General features: G+C 47.7%; 11 protein-coding genes across 11 annotated transcripts; 7 read left to right on the top strand and 4 right to left on the bottom strand.

Annotated features, from left to right (window-relative positions):
* Nucleotides 1-1,137: 1,137 nt before the first annotated feature.
* ONS95_009990 (uncharacterized protein) lies at nt 1,138-3,538 on the bottom strand (the record flags this gene model as incomplete). The annotated part of the gene is made up of 2 exons (XM_058503557.1): nt 1,138-3,357; nt 3,410-3,538. The coding sequence occupies 2 exons, from the start codon at nt 3,536-3,538 to the stop codon at nt 1,138-1,140; spliced, it is 2,349 nt and encodes a 782-aa protein (XP_058360269.1).
* Nucleotides 3,539-5,368: 1,830 nt separating this feature from the next.
* ONS95_009991 (uncharacterized protein) lies at nt 5,369-9,871 on the top strand (the record flags this gene model as incomplete). The annotated part of the gene is made up of 6 exons (XM_058503558.1): nt 5,369-5,445; nt 5,540-5,746; nt 5,796-5,936; nt 5,989-7,663; nt 7,714-8,437; nt 8,484-9,871. The coding sequence occupies 6 exons, from the start codon at nt 5,369-5,371 to the stop codon at nt 9,869-9,871; spliced, it is 4,212 nt and encodes a 1,403-aa protein (XP_058360270.1).
* Nucleotides 9,872-11,336: 1,465 nt separating this feature from the next.
* On the top strand, nt 11,337-12,202 carry ONS95_009992 (uncharacterized protein; the record flags this gene model as incomplete). Its single annotated transcript, XM_058503559.1, has 3 exons — nt 11,337-11,445; nt 11,551-11,899; nt 12,076-12,202. 3 exons carry the CDS (start codon nt 11,337-11,339, stop codon nt 12,200-12,202), a joined length of 585 nt encoding a protein of 194 aa, XP_058360271.1.
* A 1,069-nt stretch (nt 12,203-13,271) lies between these two features.
* Nucleotides 13,272-14,390, top strand: ONS95_009993 (uncharacterized protein; the record flags this gene model as incomplete). The annotated part of the gene is made up of 4 exons (XM_058503560.1): nt 13,272-13,525; nt 13,628-13,898; nt 14,044-14,260; nt 14,308-14,390. 4 exons carry the CDS (start codon nt 13,272-13,274, stop codon nt 14,388-14,390), a joined length of 825 nt encoding a protein of 274 aa, XP_058360272.1.
* A 260-nt stretch (nt 14,391-14,650) lies between these two features.
* ONS95_009994 (uncharacterized protein) lies at nt 14,651-15,631 on the top strand (the record flags this gene model as incomplete). Its single annotated transcript, XM_058503561.1, has 1 exon — nt 14,651-15,631. One exon carries the CDS (start codon nt 14,651-14,653, stop codon nt 15,629-15,631), a length of 981 nt encoding a protein of 326 aa, XP_058360273.1.
* A 658-nt stretch (nt 15,632-16,289) lies between these two features.
* Nucleotides 16,290-17,537, top strand: ONS95_009995 (uncharacterized protein; the record flags this gene model as incomplete). Its single annotated transcript, XM_058503562.1, has 1 exon — nt 16,290-17,537. The coding sequence occupies one exon, from the start codon at nt 16,290-16,292 to the stop codon at nt 17,535-17,537; it is 1,248 nt and encodes a 415-aa protein (XP_058360274.1).
* Nucleotides 17,538-17,582: 45 nt separating this feature from the next.
* Nucleotides 17,583-17,915, top strand: ONS95_009996 (uncharacterized protein; the record flags this gene model as incomplete). The annotated part of the gene is made up of 1 exon (XM_058503563.1): nt 17,583-17,915. The coding sequence occupies one exon, from the start codon at nt 17,583-17,585 to the stop codon at nt 17,913-17,915; it is 333 nt and encodes a 110-aa protein (XP_058360275.1).
* Nucleotides 17,916-19,570: 1,655 nt separating this feature from the next.
* Nucleotides 19,571-20,017, top strand: ONS95_009997 (uncharacterized protein; the record flags this gene model as incomplete). The annotated part of the gene is made up of 2 exons (XM_058503564.1): nt 19,571-19,727; nt 19,794-20,017. 2 exons carry the CDS (start codon nt 19,571-19,573, stop codon nt 20,015-20,017), a joined length of 381 nt encoding a protein of 126 aa, XP_058360276.1.
* Nucleotides 20,018-20,235: 218 nt separating this feature from the next.
* ONS95_009998 (uncharacterized protein) lies at nt 20,236-20,797 on the bottom strand (the record flags this gene model as incomplete). Its single annotated transcript, XM_058503565.1, has 2 exons — nt 20,236-20,477; nt 20,545-20,797. The coding sequence occupies 2 exons, from the start codon at nt 20,795-20,797 to the stop codon at nt 20,236-20,238; spliced, it is 495 nt and encodes a 164-aa protein (XP_058360277.1).
* Nucleotides 20,798-21,525: 728 nt separating this feature from the next.
* ONS95_009999 (uncharacterized protein) lies at nt 21,526-21,873 on the bottom strand (the record flags this gene model as incomplete). Its single annotated transcript, XM_058503566.1, has 2 exons — nt 21,526-21,653; nt 21,735-21,873. 2 exons carry the CDS (start codon nt 21,871-21,873, stop codon nt 21,526-21,528), a joined length of 267 nt encoding a protein of 88 aa, XP_058360278.1.
* A 2,208-nt stretch (nt 21,874-24,081) lies between these two features.
* Nucleotides 24,082-24,551, bottom strand: ONS95_010000 (uncharacterized protein; the record flags this gene model as incomplete). Its single annotated transcript, XM_058503567.1, has 3 exons — nt 24,082-24,164; nt 24,212-24,335; nt 24,387-24,551. The coding sequence occupies 3 exons, from the start codon at nt 24,549-24,551 to the stop codon at nt 24,082-24,084; spliced, it is 372 nt and encodes a 123-aa protein (XP_058360279.1).
* Between the last annotated feature and the right edge of the window lie 5 nt (nt 24,552-24,556).

Here is a 24,556-nt window from a genome sequence, read left to right on the forward strand (position 1 = left end):
TTGAGTGAAGTGTGATTAGCTGTCTTGAAGAAAAGAAGAGAAGGAAATGAGTTGATTTGTTTGCAGAGAGAAATTGGGCGTGAAGTTTACTTCTAGCTGAATAGGCACTAGCGCTATTTCAGGAGGCTCGACCCACTCACGCACTTGTCTTAACTTAGAATTCTAAGTTCTGATTGACACATCCTTGAAGGACAAAAAGAGAATAAAACCCAGCTGCAAGCTCCGTGTCACGGATGAGGAGGTTCCTGCATGGTCAGAGAATTGGGAAGCAGGGGTTGGAGAGCTCCTTCTCCCAAAGTAGGCATTCGCTTATTTTGGCGATCTTGTAGAATCCAATTCCCGTTATCGCAACATACAATAGCTCTCGACAAAGAAGGACGTGCTCTCCAAAGCGAGCATTGCCAGGTAAAGAATGATATCATTCTAGGTGAAAGTGACTCCACATATTGAACCGGAAGTATGTGGTGGCCAGCAAATCACTCTGTTCCGCAACGAGCTTCACATCAAGAAGATCGAAATGGAAGCAAGACTATTCGTGGTCAACAATCCGTTGGCCCCGCGTCCGGTAAGATAAGGGACAGCTCAGTGATAAATGGGTAGCTGGATCTACTTAGCGCCTTTACACGAAGCTGCTTCTTGCATTGGATAGCAGAACCAACAAATGACTGCAAGAGATTCCAACTGCATGGCTGTCAGCTCGGGGTCACATCACAGGAAATGTGAAAAATAAATACATTACTTAGGACTCATATTGCTTTTAAATCAGGCATTCGCAATGTATTGGGGAGTGCTGCATTGAGGGACAGATTGAGTAAAACACGCCTACTATATCTCACAGCGTGGGAAGGCATGACTAGAGCGAAGAAGAAGCACCAATAGGAAATGATCCGATATGGTTGCACAACTTCTATTGGTAGCAAATTGCAATTGCGTAGTATGTGCTCAGAATGCGGACTCTGCATATGCTGTGCTACTGCACTCCGCAGGGAAGAAAACGCCTTTCAAGCCGCAGCTGTGAAATGGAGGTAGAAAACAGACCATTTACGGTATATACCTTGTGCGCCATATTGTATTTCATCCAATCATACCAGCCATATTGCTGTCTCATCCTGAAGATCGTGAGTACAGTGCCTCAAATTAAGCGTTGTACGTATTCATAAACCCCCAAAAGCTATCATTCCCGAAATCGCCCTCAAACTGCCACTGAGCAGCCGTGTCAGCCGCCACGTCCCCAATGCCATTTCCGGGGCCATTCCCTGGCCCCCAGATCCCAGGCGTCTGCAAGCCGCCGGCACCGAGGTCAAAGCCTCCTTCAATCGTGCCCCCAAGGTCGTTGAAGAGTAAATCATGCATTGGCTGTAGAGGCGCCATGGACGAGAAGTCGAATGTCTGAGGCATAGAGAAGGCTTCCCATGAGGCTGTTGGTGCGGGGACAGGTGCAGGAGCGGGAGCAGGCGCGGATTCCGTCATGTTGGAGATAGTGGGGAGTGTATACTGGGTACTGGCGGGCGTTGCAATACTTGTACTTGTGCTTGTGGTTTGGTTGGCTGAGTTGGTTGAGGCGCTAGAGATGGAGGGGTGAGATGATGCGGAGAATTGAGGCGTGCTATAGGAGTCTGGTGTTGGAGCCGCGGGTGTAGTGCTTGCTGATATGGAGGATGGTGCTTCGGTCTTGGCTGGGCGATTGAGGGCTTTCCTGAGGCGTACGCAGATTACCTTGAGGACGCTCAATGCGGCGTTTGCCATTGCGTTCCGGTCGCCCATGGTCTCGAAGCGGTCCATGCCCCACTGAAAATGCTGTAGGACGTCGTCAAGATACTCTGGATTCTCGGTTGGGTGCAAGATGTAGATTGCTGCGACGAGGACGATGGCGTCGAAGGTATTGAGGACGAGAGCGAACATCTTGTAATGTCGGATGCTGAGGAGATTGAAGTATGTTCTTTGGGCGCGAAGGATGTCGAGACCTGCTTTTAGAGCCGCAGTTCGGCTGTTTGAGTTTGTGAAGATATACGGCCTGTGGAGTGCCATTACTGTAAAAGCTGCGCCATTCTGGAAGATTGCTCTCGCGCAAGGAAGCCAGTAGCAATCTGGATGGGAATCGAAAGTGGTGTCTGGATTTTCGGTGCGGAAGCATGGTGGTGTATGTAAAGTGATCTGATTGATCATCTTGTGCATCCTCTCTAGCTTTGGGTAGTTGTTCTGATTCGGATCCTCTTTCTCAAGGTTGAAGATATCCCAGAGAGGTGCAGCTACTTCAGCATTCCATAGGAGCATTGTAAGTGATGTAGGAGGATCTGAGTCCGTTCTTGGTGCTGGGGCAACCTCTCGCCGGTTTTTGGGAGTAGGCGCATCAATTGGGAATTTTGGCTTTCCATCTCGTGGATCGACAGTAGTTGGTCGTCCGAGGACAATAGCCATGTGGATATCCCATAGGGACAAAATCAACCACATCCTCCGTCGAAGTTGTTCTTGCCAGAGACTCTCTAAGACATCTTCTGGCTTCTCGTCTGGCTTCCGTTGATGTTGCGTAATGTTTACCTTATGCAGGCCAACCTCTTGAGCATCTCTGATCGTTTGTGATAGATAATGCCAACTCTCGGGTACAAGTCCACAGTTCTTGAGATATGCTGTGCGAAGGAATCCAGCTTGAACCGTGACCAAAGTCGTATGCCTCTTGCCGAGTAGGCAGAGAATTTGGCAACCAGAGTCGCTGTAGTCACTTGCCAAGTCATCAAATGACATGCCCGCGGCATATTTCAGGGAGTCCAGACTCTGATCGTAGTCGACTGGTTGGAATTGTAGTGCTAAAGCTAGTGTTTGAAATAGCAGGGCTGGGAAGAATTGCAAATCAGGCGGCAACTCCAGAGGGCCTTTATTCAAAGTTGAAAATGACAGGCTATGCCAATTCTTCAGAAGATCTCTGAACGTTCCTTCGTCCAAAGGAGAGTATTGCCAATTGACTTCTCGGAAATAACATGCAATCAGCTTCTCAATATATGGTTTAGCTGGGAGTTGTCGAATCATGCTCTTATATTTCTCCTTCAGTCCTCCATGGTCTGCTGAGCTCGATGTCATCATTGACAACGGCGAAGATGTCCCCGTATCGAGGGTTTCAAGTTTCTTGAATATCCCGAGGGTGGTATTGTTATTCCCATTGGATTTCGCATATCCGAATGCGCTGACCTGAGCCGCCGTCTCCGACTCTTGCTTGATAACATTGAATACCCCGCCATTTTCTGACGATCCGTTTGTGCTCTCCTCTAGTAGCTGCTGTTTCCTCGCAGACTCGTTCTCGTATTGACAGAGGGACTGTTTGTTTCGAGCAATGCAATTACTGCAAGGGGATTGCCGGTCGCACTGGAATGGTGAGTCTGCTGATCAGAAAGCTGCGCGGGGTGGTGATGCATACCTTCTGCTTCCTGCGGTGACACTCTGTGCATGATATAACAATCCTCTTTCTCTTCCTCGGAGGTTTGGAAGAAATTTCAGGTTTTGGTCGATGTTTGACATCTAACGGAGGCTCTATTGTTTGCTCCATGGCTGTAATCGCATGCGCCGGGTGGCGCGAGCAGGTTGTTCAAAATGGTTGTCGCAAAGCCCGAATAGCGGTCACCAGTCCCCACCACCAGAGGGTTAGAATCAAAATGGCAGTGAGATTGCTTGGGCAGGAATTTGCCTCGGAAATGTAACGACTGCTCCTGGTCGGTCACTGAGGGCTCGTGGTTTTGGTCGCGAAAGTAGAGATGGTGTTGATGGGGTGAGATCTCGACTCGGGATTAGGTCATTACCTGCGGCACCGTACGAAGGGTACTGTACTGACAGCGGAGATAGCAGCTAGTCTCGGGCAATATCTCCAGGAGTCGCATCCGCCGTGGATTGACTTCGCAGTATTCCTCGAGCAAGAGGAAAATTTGTTCTAGAAGGTCTCGAACTCTGAAAGATGGTTTCAATATATGCACTATTACGACGTTACGTAGTCCCTGAGAAGCATGGTTCGGATTTGACTTTTGTGTGACCTTTGACTGACTGATAGAACCTCGAGGGGAAAGGGAAGGAGAATTTAGTTACATCGTACCTGAGCCAGGACAAGCCAGTCCTCAGACTCAGCTCGCATGATACTATTAATTGGAAAACATCCAAGTGCACATTCACAGCACAATATCAATCTTTCAACATACTGGTACAAGCAACAGCTGCTCGCGAACAATAAAATACGACAAATGGAAAACGATAAACAGGGGCGTGAGAAAGTATCGAATCTCATATTTCTCAAGCTCAGCGGCGGGTTCCCTTCCGAACGAATCATTGCCGTCTCGTTGAAGCAGGATATTCGCAAGTGGTCTATCACTTGGTCTGGATCAAATGGACCGTTCAAGCCTCGCGGTCCAGTGTTGGGGCCTCCGCCTCCCCCTCCCCTCCTTTCCCTGGATAAGACGCCACATTGCAGATCGTGAGCAGACGGTGATGCAAGCTTTTTTTCTTCGTCTTCAAGAGACAGTCATGGATGTGCTGGATTTCAGCTGCCCGATATGTCCTGTCGCGTATTGTATAGTATAGTATAGTATAGTAGTGATCAGACCGAGACCAATTCGAAGCTGGACTACAACACAACATAGGTACGAGTACTGTGGTGTGCAATTGTTATCCATCTATCTGTCTGTCTATCTGTTCTGTCGGGGCGATCCTTTGACCAGGGGTGCATGCCGCGTGCCGGTGACGTCTGTGGCGCTGAACCCTGATTCTGCAAGTCTACGCCCACGCCCACGCCCACGCCCACGCCCGCGCCCACGCCTACGTCTACGTCCACCGAAAACTTTACTTCGAATCAACCTTCGTTACTTCGTTACTTCGTTCCCTGCCCTGCCCTGCCCTCCCTGCTGCAAATTACCTATCTATCTGACCACCAGTACGGAGGTACCACCAACAGCCATCCCTCATCCCACCTCACCTCAGTCAATCGTGCCCCGACAGGTCTTCGGGAGTACCGTCCCACAGCTGCAACAACCCTGAGCCTCAGTGCGCTGTTTCTGGTTCCACCCACTCATTCATTCATTCATTCTCTGCCCCCTCTTCGGACAATACTATTTTCAGCCTCACGAGAAGTCTGCAGACCTCTGTGTAATGCACGCGCAATCTGGTAAGTTGAGCACAATAGTCAACCCCTGTGCTGTAGTCTTGGAATAACATCCTCTGATAACCATCCCATTGCCGACCCGTGCTTCGCGAATGACACTGACACCCGTCCTCGTAGAGCACGACACATCATCTCCGACTCTGCGCCGGCGTCTAGATTGGTCCCAGTACATTGTTTTCGATCGTTCCAAAATAGCTTCCAAGCTGGCTTAGGGAAGGAGCAGTAGGAAGGTCGATGGCGCCTGTGGCCTCTACCATCGCATCCCATCTGGAGGGCGTCTCGGACAGTGCGCGGGCAAGAGAAGTTTACAAGTATGTTTGGAGAAACTCGAGGATATGCTCTACAACACTGGGGAAATCGGTAGACGGGCTTGCGAGCTTGAAGTACTAACACATCTGCCCGCAGATACTTCCAACCGACTCCTGCAAATCCAGAAAGCCTTGTTGAAGTAGTTGTGCCTGGTTCTCCTTCCAGCGACAGTGCTGCAGAGGGACGCGAAATCAAGGTCAAGTCCAATGTCACCTCATCTAAGATCTCATCTCCAGATACTGCCCTGACGGCTTTCTGTCAACTCACAACATGGAGAATCGGTTCGCAAAGAGCAATGATAAGGCTAGTACTCTCGCGAAGCGTGTACCTCAAAAGTACTGACATTGATTAGTGTCATTGACGCGGAGACACAGTACTTCATCGCAGAAGGCACCAAGACTGTTGATCTTGTGGACAATCGGCAGCATGCACCTGGAGATGATATCTGGATAGGATGTGCCAGTGTCAGCAAGGCTGGACGCCTTTGCGAGAGGTAAAGTAACTAGTTTGCAGGACTGTAGATCAATGCTGATATAAGCAAACAGAACAATTTCAGTTCCACCACAAACAGATGGACAGTATCCCTCTTTCATTGTTGATGACCTGAGCAAAGACGACAGATTCAACACGCTGCCCTTTGTCACTGGAGCACCATTCTTAAAATTCTACGCAGGTGTCCCTCTGATCACTAAGCGTGGAATTCCCATAGGTAGCTTATTTGTCGTCGATGATCGAGTTGGCAATGGGCTCAGTCAAGACAAGATCCACTTTATGGGAACCATGGCCGTCACCATTATGCGGCATATGGAGATGGTTCGGGAAGTAGAAGAACATCGTCGCGGAATGAAGATGAGTCGTGGGCTGGCCTCTTTCGTAGAGGGACGTTCAGAACTGGTCGAAGCAGATCTAGAAGCAGAGGATGGAGAAGGAACAAAGATTGTTGGACAGTTCGAAACCGATCACAGCATTACCAGGACAAGATCAAAAGGCTCAGTCAGGAGTTCAATATCTCATGCGGCTGTTGACAGGGAGAAGGAGTATTCTGCTGCTCTATTCAAGACAGAGGAGGGCATTCTTGCTGCGCATCAGGCAGCCGACACACAGTCCCGGCCGGATCTCGATAGTATGCCCCAGTCTCATCAATCGTCATTTGGCGGAACCAGTGTCACGATATCGTCACCCAACGAGCCCCAAAACAACTCAGGCTCACCCCTGAATGACGACCAATCCGAAACAACTGCTATGAAAGTGCTGTTTTCACGCGCTGCCAACCTTATCCGAGAAGCATTCGAAGTGGATGGAGGTGTGATATTCTATGATGCTCAGTGTGGTTTTAGTAGCGATATGTCACACGGCCACGGTCCAAATGACGATGCTAGCAGCTTTACGGAGAGCGTCACCGAGAGTCCAGCAGAGGCTATGACAGGCCACACGAGTGGGGATGACCACCATTCTGCCGAGGAGGAAGGAGTAACTACGATCCCTTCACCTCCCACATTAGCTCCTTCTGGAGATAATTCTCCTAGTTTTGGTGATGGTACCTATTCTCGCACAACAAGCAATGCTGCCAAGTCGTGCGAGATCCTGGGATTCTCGACTCCAGATGCAGCATCAATCCATGGGGATCCAGCTCCAGGATTACAGTCATTCAAGCCATTGGACGAGAAGACTTTGATGGCGCTGCTCCGACGATATCCCCGAGGAAAGCTATGGAATTTCGACTCTGATGGTGCCATGTCATCGTCATCTGAGGATGATCGTCGGAGACCGTTGTCAAAGGATCCAATCGAGCGTACCAAGGAAGCTCGTCGCCGAAAGTTGAGAAGTGCGAAGAACAAGAATGATGCCAGAGTCATATCAAGACATTTCCCAGGTGTACGGCAACTGCTGTTCGTACCTTTGTGGGATGCTGGCCCTTCTCGATGGCTTTCTGCTTGTTTTGCCTGGTCGACGGAGCCAACTCGCGTTCTATCCAAACAGAGCGAGCTTGCATTCTTGAGTGCTTTTGGCAACTCGGTCATGGCAGAATGGTCACGAATAGATACGGAGATTGCAGATCAGAAGAAAGGCGACTTTATTGGCAGTATCTCACATGAATTGAGATCTCCTCTTCATGGCATTTTGGCTAGTGCCGAATTTTTGGAAGAGATCACCACAGGGTGGGAGAAAGGCTTGGTTGAGACGATCGATAGCTGCGGTAGAACATTGCTTGACACGATTGTAAGTGTCTTTCCATTGTCCACATGCAGCAATGTAACTAACGCTCATAGAATCACATCCTTGACTTCTCGAAAATCAATCACTTTGAGAAGAATTGGAGACGGACTAAGCGTGCTGGCGCACGTGCTATCCCCGGGAAGGCTGGTGGACCTTTGATATTACAGCAGTCAGATCTCCCAATGCTCAACTTATTTCAGCACATCGACATCTCGGTACTCTGCGAGGAAGTGGTTGAGAGTGTGTTTGCAGGCCACGTATTCCAGCACACCACTGCGCAATCGTTTGACATCGTACCTGATTCTCAAGGCAAGATGTCAGATGCCAGGAAACTGATATCCTCTTCGGAAAATATGTTAGGGCCTGAACGACTTCAAACAGCAGGCGTTGTAGTCATTCTCGATATTGATGCGCAGAATTACCACTTTACGACACAACCGGGCGCTTTGCGACGTTTGGTCATGAACCTGCTTGGCAACGCTCTAAAGTACACTTCTCACGGATATGTCAAGATTACGCTTACAGTCACGGACATGGAAAATTTCCATTCTGATTCGACAGGTAGTGACGGTGTGCCCAGAGCTATGATTTCCTTAACAGTTCAAGATACTGGCCGAGGCATTTCACCCGAGTTCCTGAGGTCGAAATTGTTTATGCCTTTCGCACAGGAAAACTCTCTTTCTAGTGGAACTGGTCTTGGACTTTCAATTGTTCGGAAGATTGTGTCTCTTCTGGAAGGCGATATCACGATCGACAGTGAGGTTGGACGTGGCACTCGTGAGTTACCATGACCTGTTCGTCGTTGTCTTCTAACATTCTATAGGTGTGCGTGTAACCCTTCCTCTGCTTCGTGAAATGCCTAAAAAAGCCGATTCGGCTGCTTCTTCGAGCACTCAAAAGTCTGTCGTGTCAGTCAGTCGAGAGTCAGATGAAGTTATCCAGAGTCTTCAAGCCCGTGCAGTGGGGTACCGAGCTTCTCTTCATGGCTTCGACATCGATACCAAAGATCCTATAATACATGAGATGGGACGACAGCTCAAGCACTCTATATCAACATTCCTTATCAAATGGTACGGTATGAGAATAGTTCCTCTTGGTCAGAAATGCGACGTAATTGTCTCAAACGAGGGGAACTCGACATTTATATCCAAGATCGTGCAGCAGCTAGGGACACTTCAAAAACGTCCTCCATCGGTTGTTGTTCTGTGCTCTCATAACACGAGATTCATTGATCGGTCAATGACCATTTTTGATGCAGACTTCAATGTCGGCTTCATTGCAAAGCCGGTTGGTCCTCTTAAGCTCGCAAAAGCCTTGTCACAATGCATACAAGGTCTTCCTTCGATTGGAACTCCTCATCAGGACGGCCCAACGGCCAATCCTTTTGAGAGCACAGATTTGAGCAATGTCTTTGAAGAACTATCCATGAGTCCCCGTGGAGGCGAAGTACTTGACAACAGCCGCATGGCAACAGACAGCGCCAATGCGAGAAAGGCAATCGAGAGCCCCACCCCAAATGCCATCACAGAAAAGCATGCCGAGTTTCCATTCCCGGCCTCTGGTGAGAAATTTACGCCACCAAGAACTGGCCGCACACTTGGGGAGAAGGAGGGTCCTAGACTTACCAGGCCTGAGATTCCGCCTCGTATCACTTCTGTCGAAACAGCTCCCACCATTCAAACAACGATGGCCAAAGCTTCCAATGAGCCTAAACCGAAAGTGGAGTCTCCTACTCTCCTCCTAGTAGATGATAACCAGATCAATATCCGACTCCTATCGACCTATCTTAATCGTCGCAACTACACAGTCATCCATGAAGCTATGGATGGTCTCCAAGCGGTACAGAAAGTCGAAGCCCGTAAGCAAGGCTACGATATCATTTTCATGGACATCACGATGCCCGTACTGGACGGGTTTGGCGCCACTCGACAAATCCGAGCCATCGAGGAGAAGCGGAAGCGAGAAGCAATGCCGAGTGATTCCGGGAATTTGAATAAGGGCAATACTGAGGGTAAATACGTAGAAGGCCAACCTCACGCCGCTCTTATAATCGCGTTCACTGGCAGGAGCAGTATCGAAGATCAAACAGAAGCTGTGAGAGTTGGTATTGATCTTTTCATGACAAAGCCAGTTGCTTTCAAGGAAGTTGGAAAGATCATCGATAATTGGGTTGCGAATCGGGAGCGGGAAAGGAGGAATAGTTCTGGGTGAAAAGGCACCTCTCCACTGAAACATGGCGTGGAAAAAGGGACGACTTTACGACTAGACAGCAAAATCGCATTCTCTGTATATATGCATCAGCCCGGCGTTATCAACTGGGGTGGCTGGGGAGTGGAGAAACCAGGCTCACTCAGGGAGCATTGTACAGGCAGAATGGCTGGCGGGGCGTTTTCGGTGAGGAAATGGAGGTGCATATAGGAATTATTTGGGAAGGAGATTTATTAGAATCTGTTGGTTGGATTGTAACAATATACCAGGAAAGCAAGAGAAATGCGCGAGCAAGACATCGTGCAACTCTAGATCATGGAAGACTAGACTTGTATACGAGCAAAATCAGACAGGAGAAGAATCAATCAAAAATTGAAGAATTTGAAATAGAATGGGTCTTCAAACCCTTGAACGGTAACGGCGGCAGCGGGCGAGACTTCTAGGGGTTTTAGACACCATGCACGTAACTGCTTTCTTGCATTTGACAGCAAGTAACCTCGAATCAGCCTGGTCTCAATGTGAGGATCTTACAGGCGCTGAGAAATGCTACACTGAATTCATCTGACATTTGATATCGGGCGCCAGGGCCTGGCCATCATTCTCCTGAATAGAGCAAGAAAAAACAAGCACAGCTTGCACACAGTATGTAAGTGCGGGCGCGGCGCTGCCTACATCAATCATCAATCAGACCGACCACTCAGCGTCATTTACGCAGATGTTCCAAATCAGTGAGAGGACAAGAGGGAGCCCACACGCGGTCGCACCGTACCCGCATCTGTGGGCTCAAGGGACTTGTATCAGTTTTGCAGCAGTGCAGGTACAGTATTGCTGTGTCATTTGTCAGCAGAGTGCTTACAGATCGAGACAAGGGCTGAGGCTTGTGCGCTGCAGGCACCCCAGGCTGCAGAACAAGCCGTAAGCATCGAGGCCCTGGATGGGATTATTTGGAATCAGGGTTGATCGTATGGCTGGGGTAGAGGGTAGGGGAGTTTATGTCCGTATATATGGGCTCGGTAATAATTGTTCAATGCTTGGGTGCGGGCACAGCTGCATGTGAGTGTGTGAGTGTGTGTGTGTGTGGTGAATTGAATGATTACTGATCTTGATTTGAAGCAGGTGTTATGTTGAAATGAAATCAGCGTTGTGTAAGGTGTATCGGGTGTGCTGTCACTGTGCATGGCAGGCGGCGCAGCGCAGCTCGGCGTACAAGCTCGGTTTATCTTGTTGATTGACGACGAGAGGAGAGGAGAGTAGAATGGGAGGTATATAAGTGTAGGATGCTCTTGTTTGAGCTCGAGTTATTCTTGTAAAGTATCTTCCTCGTTTTGCATCTTCTCCTAATTCATTACAGTGCGCATCAGTATCTATTCCGGCAATCCCATCGCTGAACCTTTGAAGCACACAAGAAAGAAGAAAACTACTCTGGACAAAACTCAGATTACTGTCAGGAATAACTAAAATATCCAAAATGGAAAACTCCTCGACCCCAGCTATGGCATCAACATCAACACCAACTCAAACACCCATCGAAAGATTCAACTCCCTCTTCTCGTCATCAGAGTTCCTCTTCATAGTCTGTTCGTCACCCTTCTCCCTTTACCTTTAGGCTTTACTTTTCCCCTCCCCTCTCCTGCACCAAAAAAAACCCCCAACCAGCCAACGCTAACACCTCTCACCCCCAGCCTACCGCGGCCACTGGTGTCCCTTCTGCCGCGCATACCTCACAACACTCACCTCTATCTTCCCCTCAATAATCTCCCAAGGCGGCAACACCGTCATCCTAACCGCCGAGCCAGCCAACTTCCTCCCTGAAATGCGCAAATCCACTGGCTATGAGGGCGAGGCGATTGTGGATGAGAAGAATGAGTTGATGGCGTATTTGAGGGAGAGGTATGGGTGGGAGGTAGCGATTACGGAGAGGAAGGGATATGTGAGTGGGATGGCGCAGCCGGGGGTTTTGGTTTTGAGGAGGAAAGGGGATGGCGAGGGAGAGGTAGAGGTGCTGGAGAAGTGGGCGATTGTGCCGGGTTGGTGAGTTTGGCTTTCATTTCTTCCTCCCTTCTTGTTACTTTATTCTTTCAGCCTTCCTTCCGTGTTCCCTTCAGAGGCTCATATGGCGGATTGATGCTCTGAAAGGACTAGGGACAATTTAAGTATCGTCTTGTTGCTGATACATGGCACTTTTAGATGAATATCGGCGGCGCAAGTGACCGCCCCGAGCTCGCCCAGATCTGGGATAATGTGCAAGCTAAGCTGAAGGGTGAGAAAGAGGTGCATAGATCGTATAAGAAGATTAGTGCGGTGGGTGTGCTGAAGGGTGCCTTCTTTGGGTGAGAGATCGAGTGGGACGGAGGGAGTATGGTGGTCAAGGGATGCAATTTAATCGTGGAGGTACCTGGCGTGGATTCCCAGAAGGAAGCGGGGTGCTTTTCAGTGTGTGCTTTGGAATGTTAAGTTTGAATGTTAGATCTGCCCGATATGATAGAAGATCAATAGTAAAGTGATACAATACCAACCCATATATCTGTGTCTCGCGCGGACATGGATGATCGCTCTAGGAGACAGACCTTTCGAGTTGCAGGACTTTTAGCTAAATAAACGGTACTGAAATCTCTCGTGTCTGCTATAGTCTAATTCTATCATTGATGTGCCCAAAAAGTCTGCAAAAGTCAGTATTGCGTGTTTGTGCTGGATCTAAATGTTACTGCTGGAGGCAAGCCAGTTAAATTTCCAATCTCCGACGGCCAATTATCATTCCCCCTACAAAACCTATCAGCTCTACATACTTGCCTATGTATGTATTAAATCCGAGAAGTTGTATTCATAGGGGAGCTGAAATTACATTTCAATCTTGGCTGAAGGGAAATGGTAGCTTCTTGGCACTGTTGCTCCATTGGTGGTTTTCGCTTAATAACGATCAAAACAACCGGTCAAGCTGAGATACAGTCTGCTATTATCACAATGCAAGAACAATAAAGCCTTGAAAAACTAACGAAACTCTGCCAATTTATTGTAATCAGTTTTTAAAATACACTTAACCGCAGGGTAAGTTTTGAATAGTACCAAATGGATTTGCATAGTATGCCGACGATCACGTCACTATTACGGCTAGGGAGCCAAGACTTCGGATGCAGCGGAATTTGGCATCCTTAAGATTTAATAATGAAACATGAGCGCGCGGCCCTCAAGGTGACGCTTTCGTCGCACGTTTTGGCAAGTGGGGATGTATTTGTAGTTTGGCTTACGATCATGCTGGGACGTGGGGCTCTGATGCTGGTTTGTTACCTGGTACCCACCAGTCAGGTACGTACCACCAAGCGCTCGGCAAGAGGTAGACAGACGCCAGTGAAGCAGAAGTCATCAGCCTCCAAACTCAATCACAATCACCAACGCCTTTGACAAAATGATCGGGTATATTGCGACAATACTGCCCATCTATATCTTCGTGTATTTGCCTATATCCACCAGCCTATTCGGGACATCGCAGAAACCGGTGGCGCCCATCACACAGCTTAACAGCTCGCTCATTGCGTCCAACGAGCCCCTGAATTGCACGTCTCATTATTACAACACCCACATCCTCTCTCTGGAGCCATTAATCATCTACATCGAGAACTTTCTGAGTCCAAATGAGTCGTCCCACCTTCTGAAGATTAGGTAGGTCAAGTTCAGTTTGAAACCTGTTGACCTCTTGCTTGGAACGTTTCGTCCCGCCCTTCAGAAAGGAAACACGTGACTGGCCCTAACATAAGTCGGCAGTGAAGACAAGTTTAAGCCATCAACCGTTACAAGCGGAGCCGAAACTTTAATCAAAACAAACGTGCGAAATTCCGAAGTTGCCCTCATCGATCGAGATGATGTCGTTCGTTGTATTGAGCATAGAGCGAGGGCTTTCCAGGGATGGCGGCCGGATCTTCATATTGAGAGGCTGAGGACACAAAGATATCGAGAGGGTGGTCATTACACTCATCATTATGACTGGAGTGGTGCGAGCAGAAACGCCGATAGAGTGAGCTCGTTTATGGTCTATGTAAGTCGAGGTCCTTTGAGAAGGTCCTTTCATGTTATATGTTTGGCTCAGGACTTCACATCAACCCCTCCATCGCTACCTTGGACTTAGTTCTGCTCCCCGAAATTTGGAAGGGATGTTTGCTGATTATAGTTTTCTCTTCTAGGTTGACGCAGAATGTGAAGGTGGTGGAACAGAATTCCCAAGAATAAGGGCACCTGATCTCGCGGATAGAAAATGGTGTGAGTTTCTAGAATGCCAGGAGGCGACCAGTGAACCAGAGGACCAAAGAAAGAAGATGGGAGTGACTTTCAAGCCAAAGAAAGGCAATGCTGTATTTTGGGAGAACTTGAGATCTGATGGTCGAGGATACGAGGAAACATGTCGGTATTGAAGTCACCTTCACAAACCATTACTGACCCTTTCCTAGGGCATGCTGGACTACCGCTCCTATCGGGATGGAAGGTTGGTCTGAATATTTGGAGTTGGGGACCTGCAAGATGGGGTGATTGAGACCAGAGCGTTGAAACTAGCTTCAAGGGTAGAGTCATGGATAAGCAACCTCGTCATCCAATCGTCGCCTGATCATGTCATGTAGGGGTTTGCCGACTTGTTATCCTCCGCAAATACGCTTCAGTGTGAGCTAATTATTCGCTTGTTGATATCGTGGTACCACATGTTTGTATAGCCGAAAGGTTCGAGCAATTCACTCACCTCGAAAGTGACCCGTCTTACCACAGTTCTGACAGCGACGAATGACATCTCTGCTGTGAATGTCAAGCCACACAGATTATTGCACCATGTCATCAGTAGAAGATGAGGCGAAGACTCTCAATGATTCCAACGGTCGGTCAAACACAATCTCATCAGATGTATCTATCCTCAAACCCAAGAACTCGTTCTCTTGCGTTATCTTTCCGCAACCGCAGCTAAATACCAGACCGCGAGGAGTTATGACCGACTTTGCAGGCTTGCCAACACTGAAACCATCATCGTCATCCCTCATTCCGGAAGAATATAAGGTTTCAAAGATGGAATCATCTCCTTGTCTGTCTGCTCCTCACCAGCCTCCATCTCGACCAAAGTCTTGCCCGATACCACTTCTTACTCCTCCTTCCGCAAATGGCAACCAAAAGATCATTCAAAGCTCATCACTTAACTCCTCAAACATACCATCTCCTTCCAGGCTGTCGAGACTCTCGAAAGCTCCACCTCTCGAGCCCTACCAGTTTCCATTACGCCAACCACAGCCCGACAGAAGCTGGCTTCCGGCTCCGACGCGCTCACAACCAAAACCAACATACCTAAAAACAGCTCGCGATCGAGACCAAGCCATTCACGGCCCTCTGCATCCAGTCACCAACCTTCCCTGTCCACCACCATCGCCAAACTCTCAAGATCTCCGTCTCCAACGACGCTTCCGTGCGGTACCTGTCGAGGCAACTTCTTCCTCGCCTCTCGAACTTGTCTACGACACACGCGACAAGACCTTCGCCCTCGAGCGCCGCTCTATTCTCCTCCCTGGCGGAAACGACACGCCGATGCTAGAGATGCAGGAGAATCTGCCACCTCTGCTTGTCGATGGCCGGATGACTGTGGTGGAAGTGCCGCGGTGGTCGAAACACTTGAGATTATTCTGGCGGAGCTTCAATGGGGAGAGATCGGAGGTTTGGCGGAGAGAGGTGGAATTTCCACTTTGGGTGTGGATGGGGAGGAATTTCGGGGATAGGTGGAAAGAGTGTTTTGTTCGGTGAAATATCTGCGTAAATTTGCTCGGACTGGTTTGTTGTGGTCTGTGGGCTGCAGAAAAAGGTAGCCGATTCAGGGCACAGCAGAACATCAAAGTCACAAGAGAAAAAGGCTACTTTCAAAACATGTAATAATAAAAATTTAATTTAGTCTTTAGAAACACTTTTAAAATACTACTTTGATCTTTTGGTGATTCTTAAGTAATATTCTAAAAAAGAGTTTCGTTAAGAAAAACATAGCATTGAAGTAACTGAGTAACTAGGCAGCTCGCTGAATCGGCCACCTTTTTCTGCAGCTGATAGGTGGTGTTGTCGCCCTCCAAGCGATTGGCTGAGAGCAGTTGATTGGTGGTGGGGAATGAGTGGACAATGAGCATTTGCTCTTATGGGTTTCTTGCGGCTGCGTCATAACAAAGGCACGACATGTTTTCAAAATTCTAGCTTGATCCGGGGTCATTGTCTCTCTTTATTCTCAACAGAAATTGTCATCAATGTGACTAAAGCGGAATGAACAAAGAAGCACCACCCCTCAATAGTCTAGCCTTAGAAGTGACGCTATCTTTTCAACCGAGCCTAACCAGTCCACACTCCAATCATTAAAATCCAGCTCGTCACCTTGATTCCCTGTTAACAACTCAAACCGCGATCACCACACGCAAGAACAATGGCGCACTTTTCGCGATCTTCTTCTCCTCACAAACGAAGCAGCTTGGCAGGCCATTTCGAGGGCTTGACTGTCACCAAATCAGCATACAAGACGATAAACCTCCCGAAGCTGCTACGAAATACAGTGCGCTCAAAATTCACATCACCAAAAGCGAAGTTCACTCTCAAACCAGATCTACTATACGATTACTTTCGGTTCACACCAGACCCTGATGAGGTTTTCGCTGAGAGTGTCTCCTATTTTGGAGATGTGTGGAAGTTGCTGCAAGACCTGAAGGAGAAAGATGATAGTTATGAGCAGTACCTGGTGGAGTCAATGGTCATGATGATTTTTCAGAGCAACGATCTTGAGAAAGCTGGGTCTAGTCATGAGGTGACGATGAAGTTATGCAAGAAAATCTTTGCTGGTGAGGAGCTGGCGGTGGAGATACCTGTGGAAGATGAGGATTACGAGGTTACACAGAAGTATTTGAAGCAGAAGAAGCGCGCTGCAGATCCAGATGCTGTCCAACGATCCCGGCGCCAAGTTATTCAGCATGCATTTGCTTTGAAATACATCACTCACCGAATGGTAGTTCACGGCGAGGAGCTCTCAGAGGACATTCTGCTCTCCACCCATAAGATTCTCACAGAAGGAATCGATGCTGAGAACGAGGAAAAAGACTGCTCCGAAGTTTATGGAGGTGTATACCGCAACGATAATGTTGGATGGACTTTTACGTCTTTTGCATCACCTAAAGATATCCCGAAACTCATGGCTAACACTATCGCCGAGTTCAATGCAGCAGTCAAAGTCGCTGAAGCTGAGGAGACTATCGACCCCTACCAATTGGCGGCCAAGTACTCCCACAAAATCCTCAACATCCACCCTTTCCTCGACGGGAACAGTCGGCTCACACGTCTTCTCATCAACACTATTCTCTTGAAGTACACTGGATCTATAATTACTATTGCAGAAGATGATGAGCAGGCTATGAAGTGGAAGGAAACGGTGACTCGAGCTGCTGAGACCGAAAGTATGAAAGATGAGGATGAGGGTTCACACAAACCACCATGGGCTGAACTAGCAACGCTGATCGTTATACAAGGACGTACGGCCCTTCGTACATTAAAGGAAACTCTAGTAGCTCGAAAGCGTGGGGAGAATTACAGCCGTCGAAAGTCAATCATTGGTTATCATTGGGAAACCGAAGAATCACCAAGCGCTCGGGAAGAGGTAGACGCCACTGAACCATTTCATCAGTAGAAACACACGACTTCACGCCACACAATCACGCAAACCCCTGCAATCATGCAGTCAGCACATGCGAGACTTCTCAAAATGGCTACCTCTTTTCGAACCGGACCTCTCGTTATTGCACACCGGGAGAAGGTCCTAGCTTACGATATATTTCAGCAGTGTTTCGTGCACCACTACAAGAGCTGGATCGACACCCGCAAAGCCGACAGAGTCGTGATCCCAAAGGGGCGATGCGATCGCCACGTCCAAGTTGCAGCTCACATCACCAAAACGTACGTGCAACGCCCCGAGCATGCCGTCGGAAAATACAGGATTGATAAAGGCGGCCGAGTCACGATTCGGTTTCGCTGCATGGGACGATTCAAGGTCCTTTATGTGATATGAGTTGTTGAGGCGACTTGGTTGGGACAATGTTTCATCGACGTGCAAATATCAAAGGAGACTGCTATCAGCGGTGTTGGGGGAAGATATCTACTTTTGACAGTCTTCTACAATTTGGGTAGAAAAATTAGTTAAGAATACGAGTCTTTCCAGAGCCCCGGTTATGAAACTGAAAAAGCTGTTCACCTCTGCCGTAAGGCAGTATTCATTTCTAGCGACGTGGTGTCAGAAGTCGCGAGCCGCTCGTCCGCGATTCCTTATTAACGCGTCATTACATAAATTACACCACACGCAGTAAGGCTTATGTGGACTTCTCATATAGAGAATCCAGAGTGTGCTAGTAGGGCAAGATCTAAAAAATTTCAGGACCTTCAGTTACGGGTTGGCTGACATTTCTTCAAGTGATCCATCTGTATTCCGTGGCTGCAGAAGACGGTTAGTGACCGCTGTATTTCCCTTCAACACTTCGTTGTGATTTCTTCCTCCACTCAATCATAGTGTGGTACCTATTTGCGTACCTGTTTCCATTAAATCGAACAAAAATCCTTCTATATCCCCCAGCCTTGAAATATTATACGTCTGCTTCGATCAACAAGCTTTTCCCATTTCTCCCTTCGCGGTGGAGACTTCCCCAAAGCAACCAAGAGTTCCAGTTTCTCAGCACTAACAAGTAGCCAAATAGTCAGCTTTCGTCCATATCAGGCTTAGCTTCTGTGGTCCAATGGTTAGGTTCGTACAATCAGCTTCGTCTCGCAGTAGACTTAATTCTAATTCTCTTCAAGGATTCCACCCTTCCAAGACGTACACGTCGAGTCAGGTGGAGGTTCGTGTTCGATTCACGGCAGTTGCAACATTATTTTTTGCATTTTTGAGCATCGGAATGTGCGAAAGTGGATACTGGCACTTTTTTCCATTTTGCCCCTTCCCGGAAAACATCCTTGCATTTGGAGTTTTCGAGAAGATAATTCTGTTTATCTCTAGGCAGAGCATCACTATATGTTTATATATCTATCGTTTTGCTTGAAAAGAAACCCAGTTAGCGCTTCTAGATATTCCCGAATCGTTTTCCTGGAAGTCAAGTTCAATCGCTTTCTTGCTCATCAAGCGAGCCTTGGCAAAGGATAGTGGGGGGCAAGTAAATAGCGGGTGGCGTATCTCACGACCCTTTTCCATGTCTAGGTATACGAGGACTCCAAAACTCGAGAGATACGAGTTGCAAATTTTTTTGTTTGATTAATGATACTGTAAGAGTATGTCTAAAGATAGCCTTGAGCTGCAGGTGGAGAGATTGCTGCATGATTGAGGGGCATTGTTTTGGTTGCTCATGAAAGCACTTTCATCTTGCGGTTTTGTGGCCTACATGTTCATAACCTTCTATACATATGTAACTGTATGTATGTATGAGTGCTACAGAGTAGTTAAGATAAAATGCATGTCCCGCTGTTTGTTTCAGGTAAAAGATAGCAGAAATGACCAGATTGAGCAGTCCGTGATTCACAAAGTCGAAGCTTCCATCATGGGACAAGCTTGGTCACAGATGACAGTAGACTGTAGACAGAGGACTATTTATATCCCCGCTACTGATTCTGTAACCGTTCAACTTGAAATGGCTACATCGTACAACACACATCCAATTTTGAAGTCCAATAGAAATCGAAATGGCTAAGTCCAAGGACAACTCCGCTGGAAATAACGAGCCCACTCCTACTTCAAGCCGAAAATCAAAGATAGACGAGCTAATCTTAGTGTATGAAGCATACTACAAACTATTCGAATGGAAGCGAAAGTCTGAGATAGACAAGCGGAGAAGCAATGGTATGGTTATCCAGCTTCAGATATCAATAAAGTTCAAACGAAGCGAACATTGCTGATGCATCATAGGCGAAACGATCCTCCAGTTCTCAATAAATCCATACAGCTCTACGGTATGGATTACCGTGTCGTGGTGCTTGCAAAACACATACGACGATGATGGCTACAATGATGGTGACTGCGAGGAGGAAGACCCCGAAGCCGAGGAGATCAAGTTGCCTGCGTCTGTCTTTGAAGGAGGGGTTATGAGAAGAGAAGATCTGAAGGTGCTGTATGTCTGGAAGGGATATTGAAGGTTGGAAAATTTACTTGATTGATGACTTGTAGAACAATACTTCAGACAATGATGGCTCCTTAACGTTGTGCTTCTCCAAAGCAGACAGAGACGCTGTAATTTCTGTATGCTCATTTATGCCCGCTCAAAATTCCATATCCTATGCCATGAAACCAACACGCCCGAAGAACAAAGTCTAAGCCCTCGATATCCAGAGCTACAACGAACCATGACTCTCTACCAGTACAACTCCGGCGTTTCGCGACTGATGAATATCTTCTCATACTTTCGCAAGTTCTTGGGCAAATTTCTGTTGAACGAAAGCTTGTACGGCATTCTGATTTCGAGTGTCTCGGTGTACTTCTGGAAGCAGACCGGAGGTGCGTCTTCGTCGATATAGCTCACATGTACTTCAATCTTGACTTCAAATGTATTGCTGCTGATTCGGGGTCTCGTCCATGTCAAGCCTTGGGTCCATTCTGTAGATTTCAGTCAGCCAATTCTCAGCCAAAAATACGAATGCGAAGCCCACGTCTGATAACTTACTCTTTCCTTCCGTGACGCAGTCACGTAATTGGTTCTCAGTGGTATATGTGAAACTCGAATCCTCGAAAGACCAAATCACAACTTCGCTCCGAGCAAGTGCACTCGACTCGTAGTCTCGAGCAGAGATCGGAGATGATGTCGACCTGGGTGTCGAAGACGGCGTGGAAGATCTTGTTGCTTGACTTGGCGTTTGGTCGCCAGCATTGCCCGTGACGACATCGCGATCGATATTGTGATCATTGTGGCTTGCCATCGTTGATACATTTGCAGGAATGTGATTGATACTTGAAGCTACCGCCTGTTGTTGTGATCTGATTCTCGCTCTGTCTACCATCCTCCAGGCTTGACTCTTTTTTTGTGGTTGTGGGCTTTGAACTCGAAGGGAGACCGCGGTCGTCCTGTGAAGAAGTCCTTTCTAACAAAATGGACTGACTAGTTCACATTTTATAAGTTCTCAAAATTGTAAAGGTGAATAGATGTTAGAGTTAATCATTGTGGCTCGCTATTTCCTAATCTGACTCTAGTCGTATATCTCCTTCCTGGATTATGGTTCACTAATTGTAAGCGAGCCGTACTTGCCAAGTCGACCCGCGAGCGACACCTTTTAGACTAAGGGATTTACCTAGAGGGTGTTCAGCGTACCTAGGTATTCTGGGTTCCATAATTCCTTTCAGGTCAAAGTGTGATGTCTCTCAGTTGTCCTACGGCAAAAGATGTGCACATCTGTCAAGTGGTACCGGAAGTTACGACCTCAAACACTGTGGTAAAGGCATACAGCAAAAACAACTCTCCGTTTCTCATTTCAGTTTTAGAAACTACTTTTGATAACGACAGACAAGGAGCTTCTTTTGCAGCGCGACAAATCAAAAAACACAAAATTCAAGAAGACAGTACGTATCTCCTGACAGCTCTTCCTCCTATCACACTGGCGTATCCCTTCTCCAACGTTGCGATGAATACACCCCATACGTTGAGGCAAAGTTATGCAACAATGCAGCACACAGCCTTCTTGGGCCAGCCGCATCCGTCGCCCGTCATGTGGGAGAAGCCTCTCCAGTCACAGTACTCCTCTCCTTTACCAGCCCAGGAGACGGAGCAGCTGCTTCGATCTGCGACTAGATGTCAGTGTTGTACTTGATGTGACGATGGTGAGAAGGAGGGGAGTGCGGGATAATGGAGGGGTAGCGTACGGAAGCAGTTGTCTGCGAGGATGGCAGCATCGGCATCAACTTCGGCGACATCTCGAGCCTCGGTTTCAAGGGCTGCGGGAGCGGCGATGGCAGTGGAAGCCATGATGGTGGTGAGGTAAACGAGGAAGTTGGTCTTCATTTTGATGGTTGGGGTTTGGGTGGGTGAAGGTGAGTCTGTTTTGGTATTTGAGAATGTGATTGTGAATGTACTTGCTAAGATGTTATGATGATGATTGTTGTGATGGGAGAAGGACAGGTTTATATAGACTTCTCCTCGATGTCTTGTTGAGTTCTGCTGCCGCTTTGGCTAGAGAGGACAAGTTCAAGCTCTCAACTGACGGGCAGACCATCTGACCGTATTACCCTCAATGAAGAACGATAATGATCTTCAAAGGAGGATTGATGCCCATGTTGCGCCTATACTTAGACAAGAAAAGATGTTCAGATGTTTACAGACAGTGGCCTGAGATATTTTGCTCTAAGCAATGTCACAGGACGTTCGCCAGTTCCCCTCAACATGAGATCTTCTAAGTTTAGGAGGTGATTGACAACGGATTGGCTCTTGTTTCGTAACGGTTATGTACATCTTACAGCTTAGTTCCTAGCTATTCTTTCATTTTCTGTGTCTTGAAATGTAAAGACGGCCGTTGCATTTGTCCGCGACGTTGATCTCTGGAAAATTGTGTAACCTTCACGAACGAATGAGCCTGACAACCTGGCATTACTATCCGCCACGCTACTGCACTCCGCTCGAAGGATTGGTTGAATGGGACAAAATGTATCCATACGATAGATGGAAACCGCTAAAGACAATTTCATAAGTGCTTTCTCGATGTAGAGTGATGCTGGTTAAGGCTTTGGCAGCGGAAGCCACCCTTCGGGACTTTATTTTCAGGCGACCAATAAGATGAGATACCTGACCTCTTTCCATATATTTGGTCAGGTACAGGGTAAAGGGAAGGATCTGAAGGCTCTTCCAGCGGTGCGACATGATGGTGGCCAATCAGTCGAGGTCATAGGGCTGAAGGGAAGAGCTTCTATTTGGGTGTGGCGTTGGGCTTTCCGAAAGGCTACCCAGGTTGTACTGAAAATTGATCGACGACCCTTACGGTGGAAAAAGGGAAAGGTGAATGATAGATCTTTTGCTTCACTTGTATCTCAAACCGAGCAGATTCGTACTGCTCAATTGTCCTGGAACCCAATCGTGTGAACGGAGGCCCGAGAGGATAATAACGTTGGGGGGAGAGTTGCAGGGAAAGTCGAGGCTAAATACGACGAAAGTCGTTTAGGCCGATCTTCATTCTCAGCCGCACCTTGAACCGCCCAGCCAAGCTTTAACTTTGAGACTTATGCACGCACGCTGGAATCTGAGGAGATAATATGGCGAAAAGTTTGGGTACTTTTGTAGACGTGAAATTGGGCCAGGCCGTCGATCTCCAGGGACTTCTAACTTGCAAATGCGAAAATGCACCTGAATAGAAATCGTAGGATTGCTTAGTTTGAGGTATCTTGCTGGACGATGGACATTCCCAGGCCAGTTTGAATACGTCAGAGGTCATCATCGGGGCAATAGACGACCGAAGGATTGAATTGCAGATGTTCTTAGTCTTTTGTACTTCACAGTTACTTGGACACCATGCAATGCCGTAGACTCGAAGATATTGTAAAGCAATTCAACGATCCCGGAAAGAGCACTCTAGGAATGACAGGACTGATCACTAACCAGAACGTCTCGAAAATTGCGAGAAGATGTCCTGATATGGTTGACTGGCAATGAGTGTGATGAAAACAGTGTGAAGCTGATGGAAGATCGGGTCAGCACCACACAGACCGAACAGCTCCGAAGTTATTGCCTTTCATCGAAGTTGATCTGTGAAATATTCCACAGGCAGATCTTACCCACTGACCAGGATGAATGAAGACAGACTTGACCCCGGCGTGAACCCTGTTAATCTCTGAGGACGACCTGTCATGATTGTACGCATTGTGATGATATGAAAAACAATGTGACCAGGTGTCCGAACTGACGGTTATCCCAATTCAGAGTGAATGGCAGGCTGAGATTCCACAATGACAAGGAGAATCCCCTTACCGCATCCAATGCAGGTGTCCATGCTGGGTGTCCATGCTGGGTATTGAGATGGTGGTGGATCCACAAAAGTGTCCGCTTCAACGAGACAGCTGTGAAATGCTGGTCTAATATTTTATATTCAGTAAACAGTTCCATACCGAAGAACCCGTACTCCTACCCTTGAGTTCCAACGCCACGAATTTCCACAACAAAAGTTCGTCACGCCGTCAACGCCTTCCATAGTTCCGTCATTCATGTATCGTGGCTTTTGTTCATTCATTTCAGGGTAAACTTTTGGCCGGCGATGACTGGGGCAGCTGTGGTCGACTTGGAATTGGTCTTTCCACACATGGCGCATGCTAAGTCTTATAAGCTAACCTTCAGAAGCCCAATGTAAGAAACATACCATTAGCTTTGTAGGCGCACTTATGGCAATATGTTCGTCCCTGGTCCACCTTTGTTTTGCATGTGCTGCATGAGGAGGAGTATGTCGCATATGGGTTTCTCGCAGCTTTGGATAATAGCTTGCTCTGCATAACGAGTCAGTATATGTATCATGAACACAATCCGAGTTGACGCACCTTTCCTATACCATTGTTTCCCAGTGTGGCAGAGGTCTTCGTCTTATCGCCACCCTTAGAGGATGAACCTGCGGGCGAGCCATAGTACATCTCACTCTTCTTCTTCACTCCTGGGGTTGCAAGCGTCGTAGACTTGGAGATCTTCTGGCACTTTCCGCAAACCATCGTGC

This window comes from Cadophora gregata (genome assembly GCF_030347475.1).
Source record: "Cadophora gregata isolate MNR1 chromosome Unknown scaffold_4, whole genome shotgun sequence".
NCBI classification, from domain to species: Eukaryota; Fungi; Ascomycota; class Leotiomycetes; order Helotiales; family Ploettnerulaceae; genus Cadophora; species Cadophora gregata.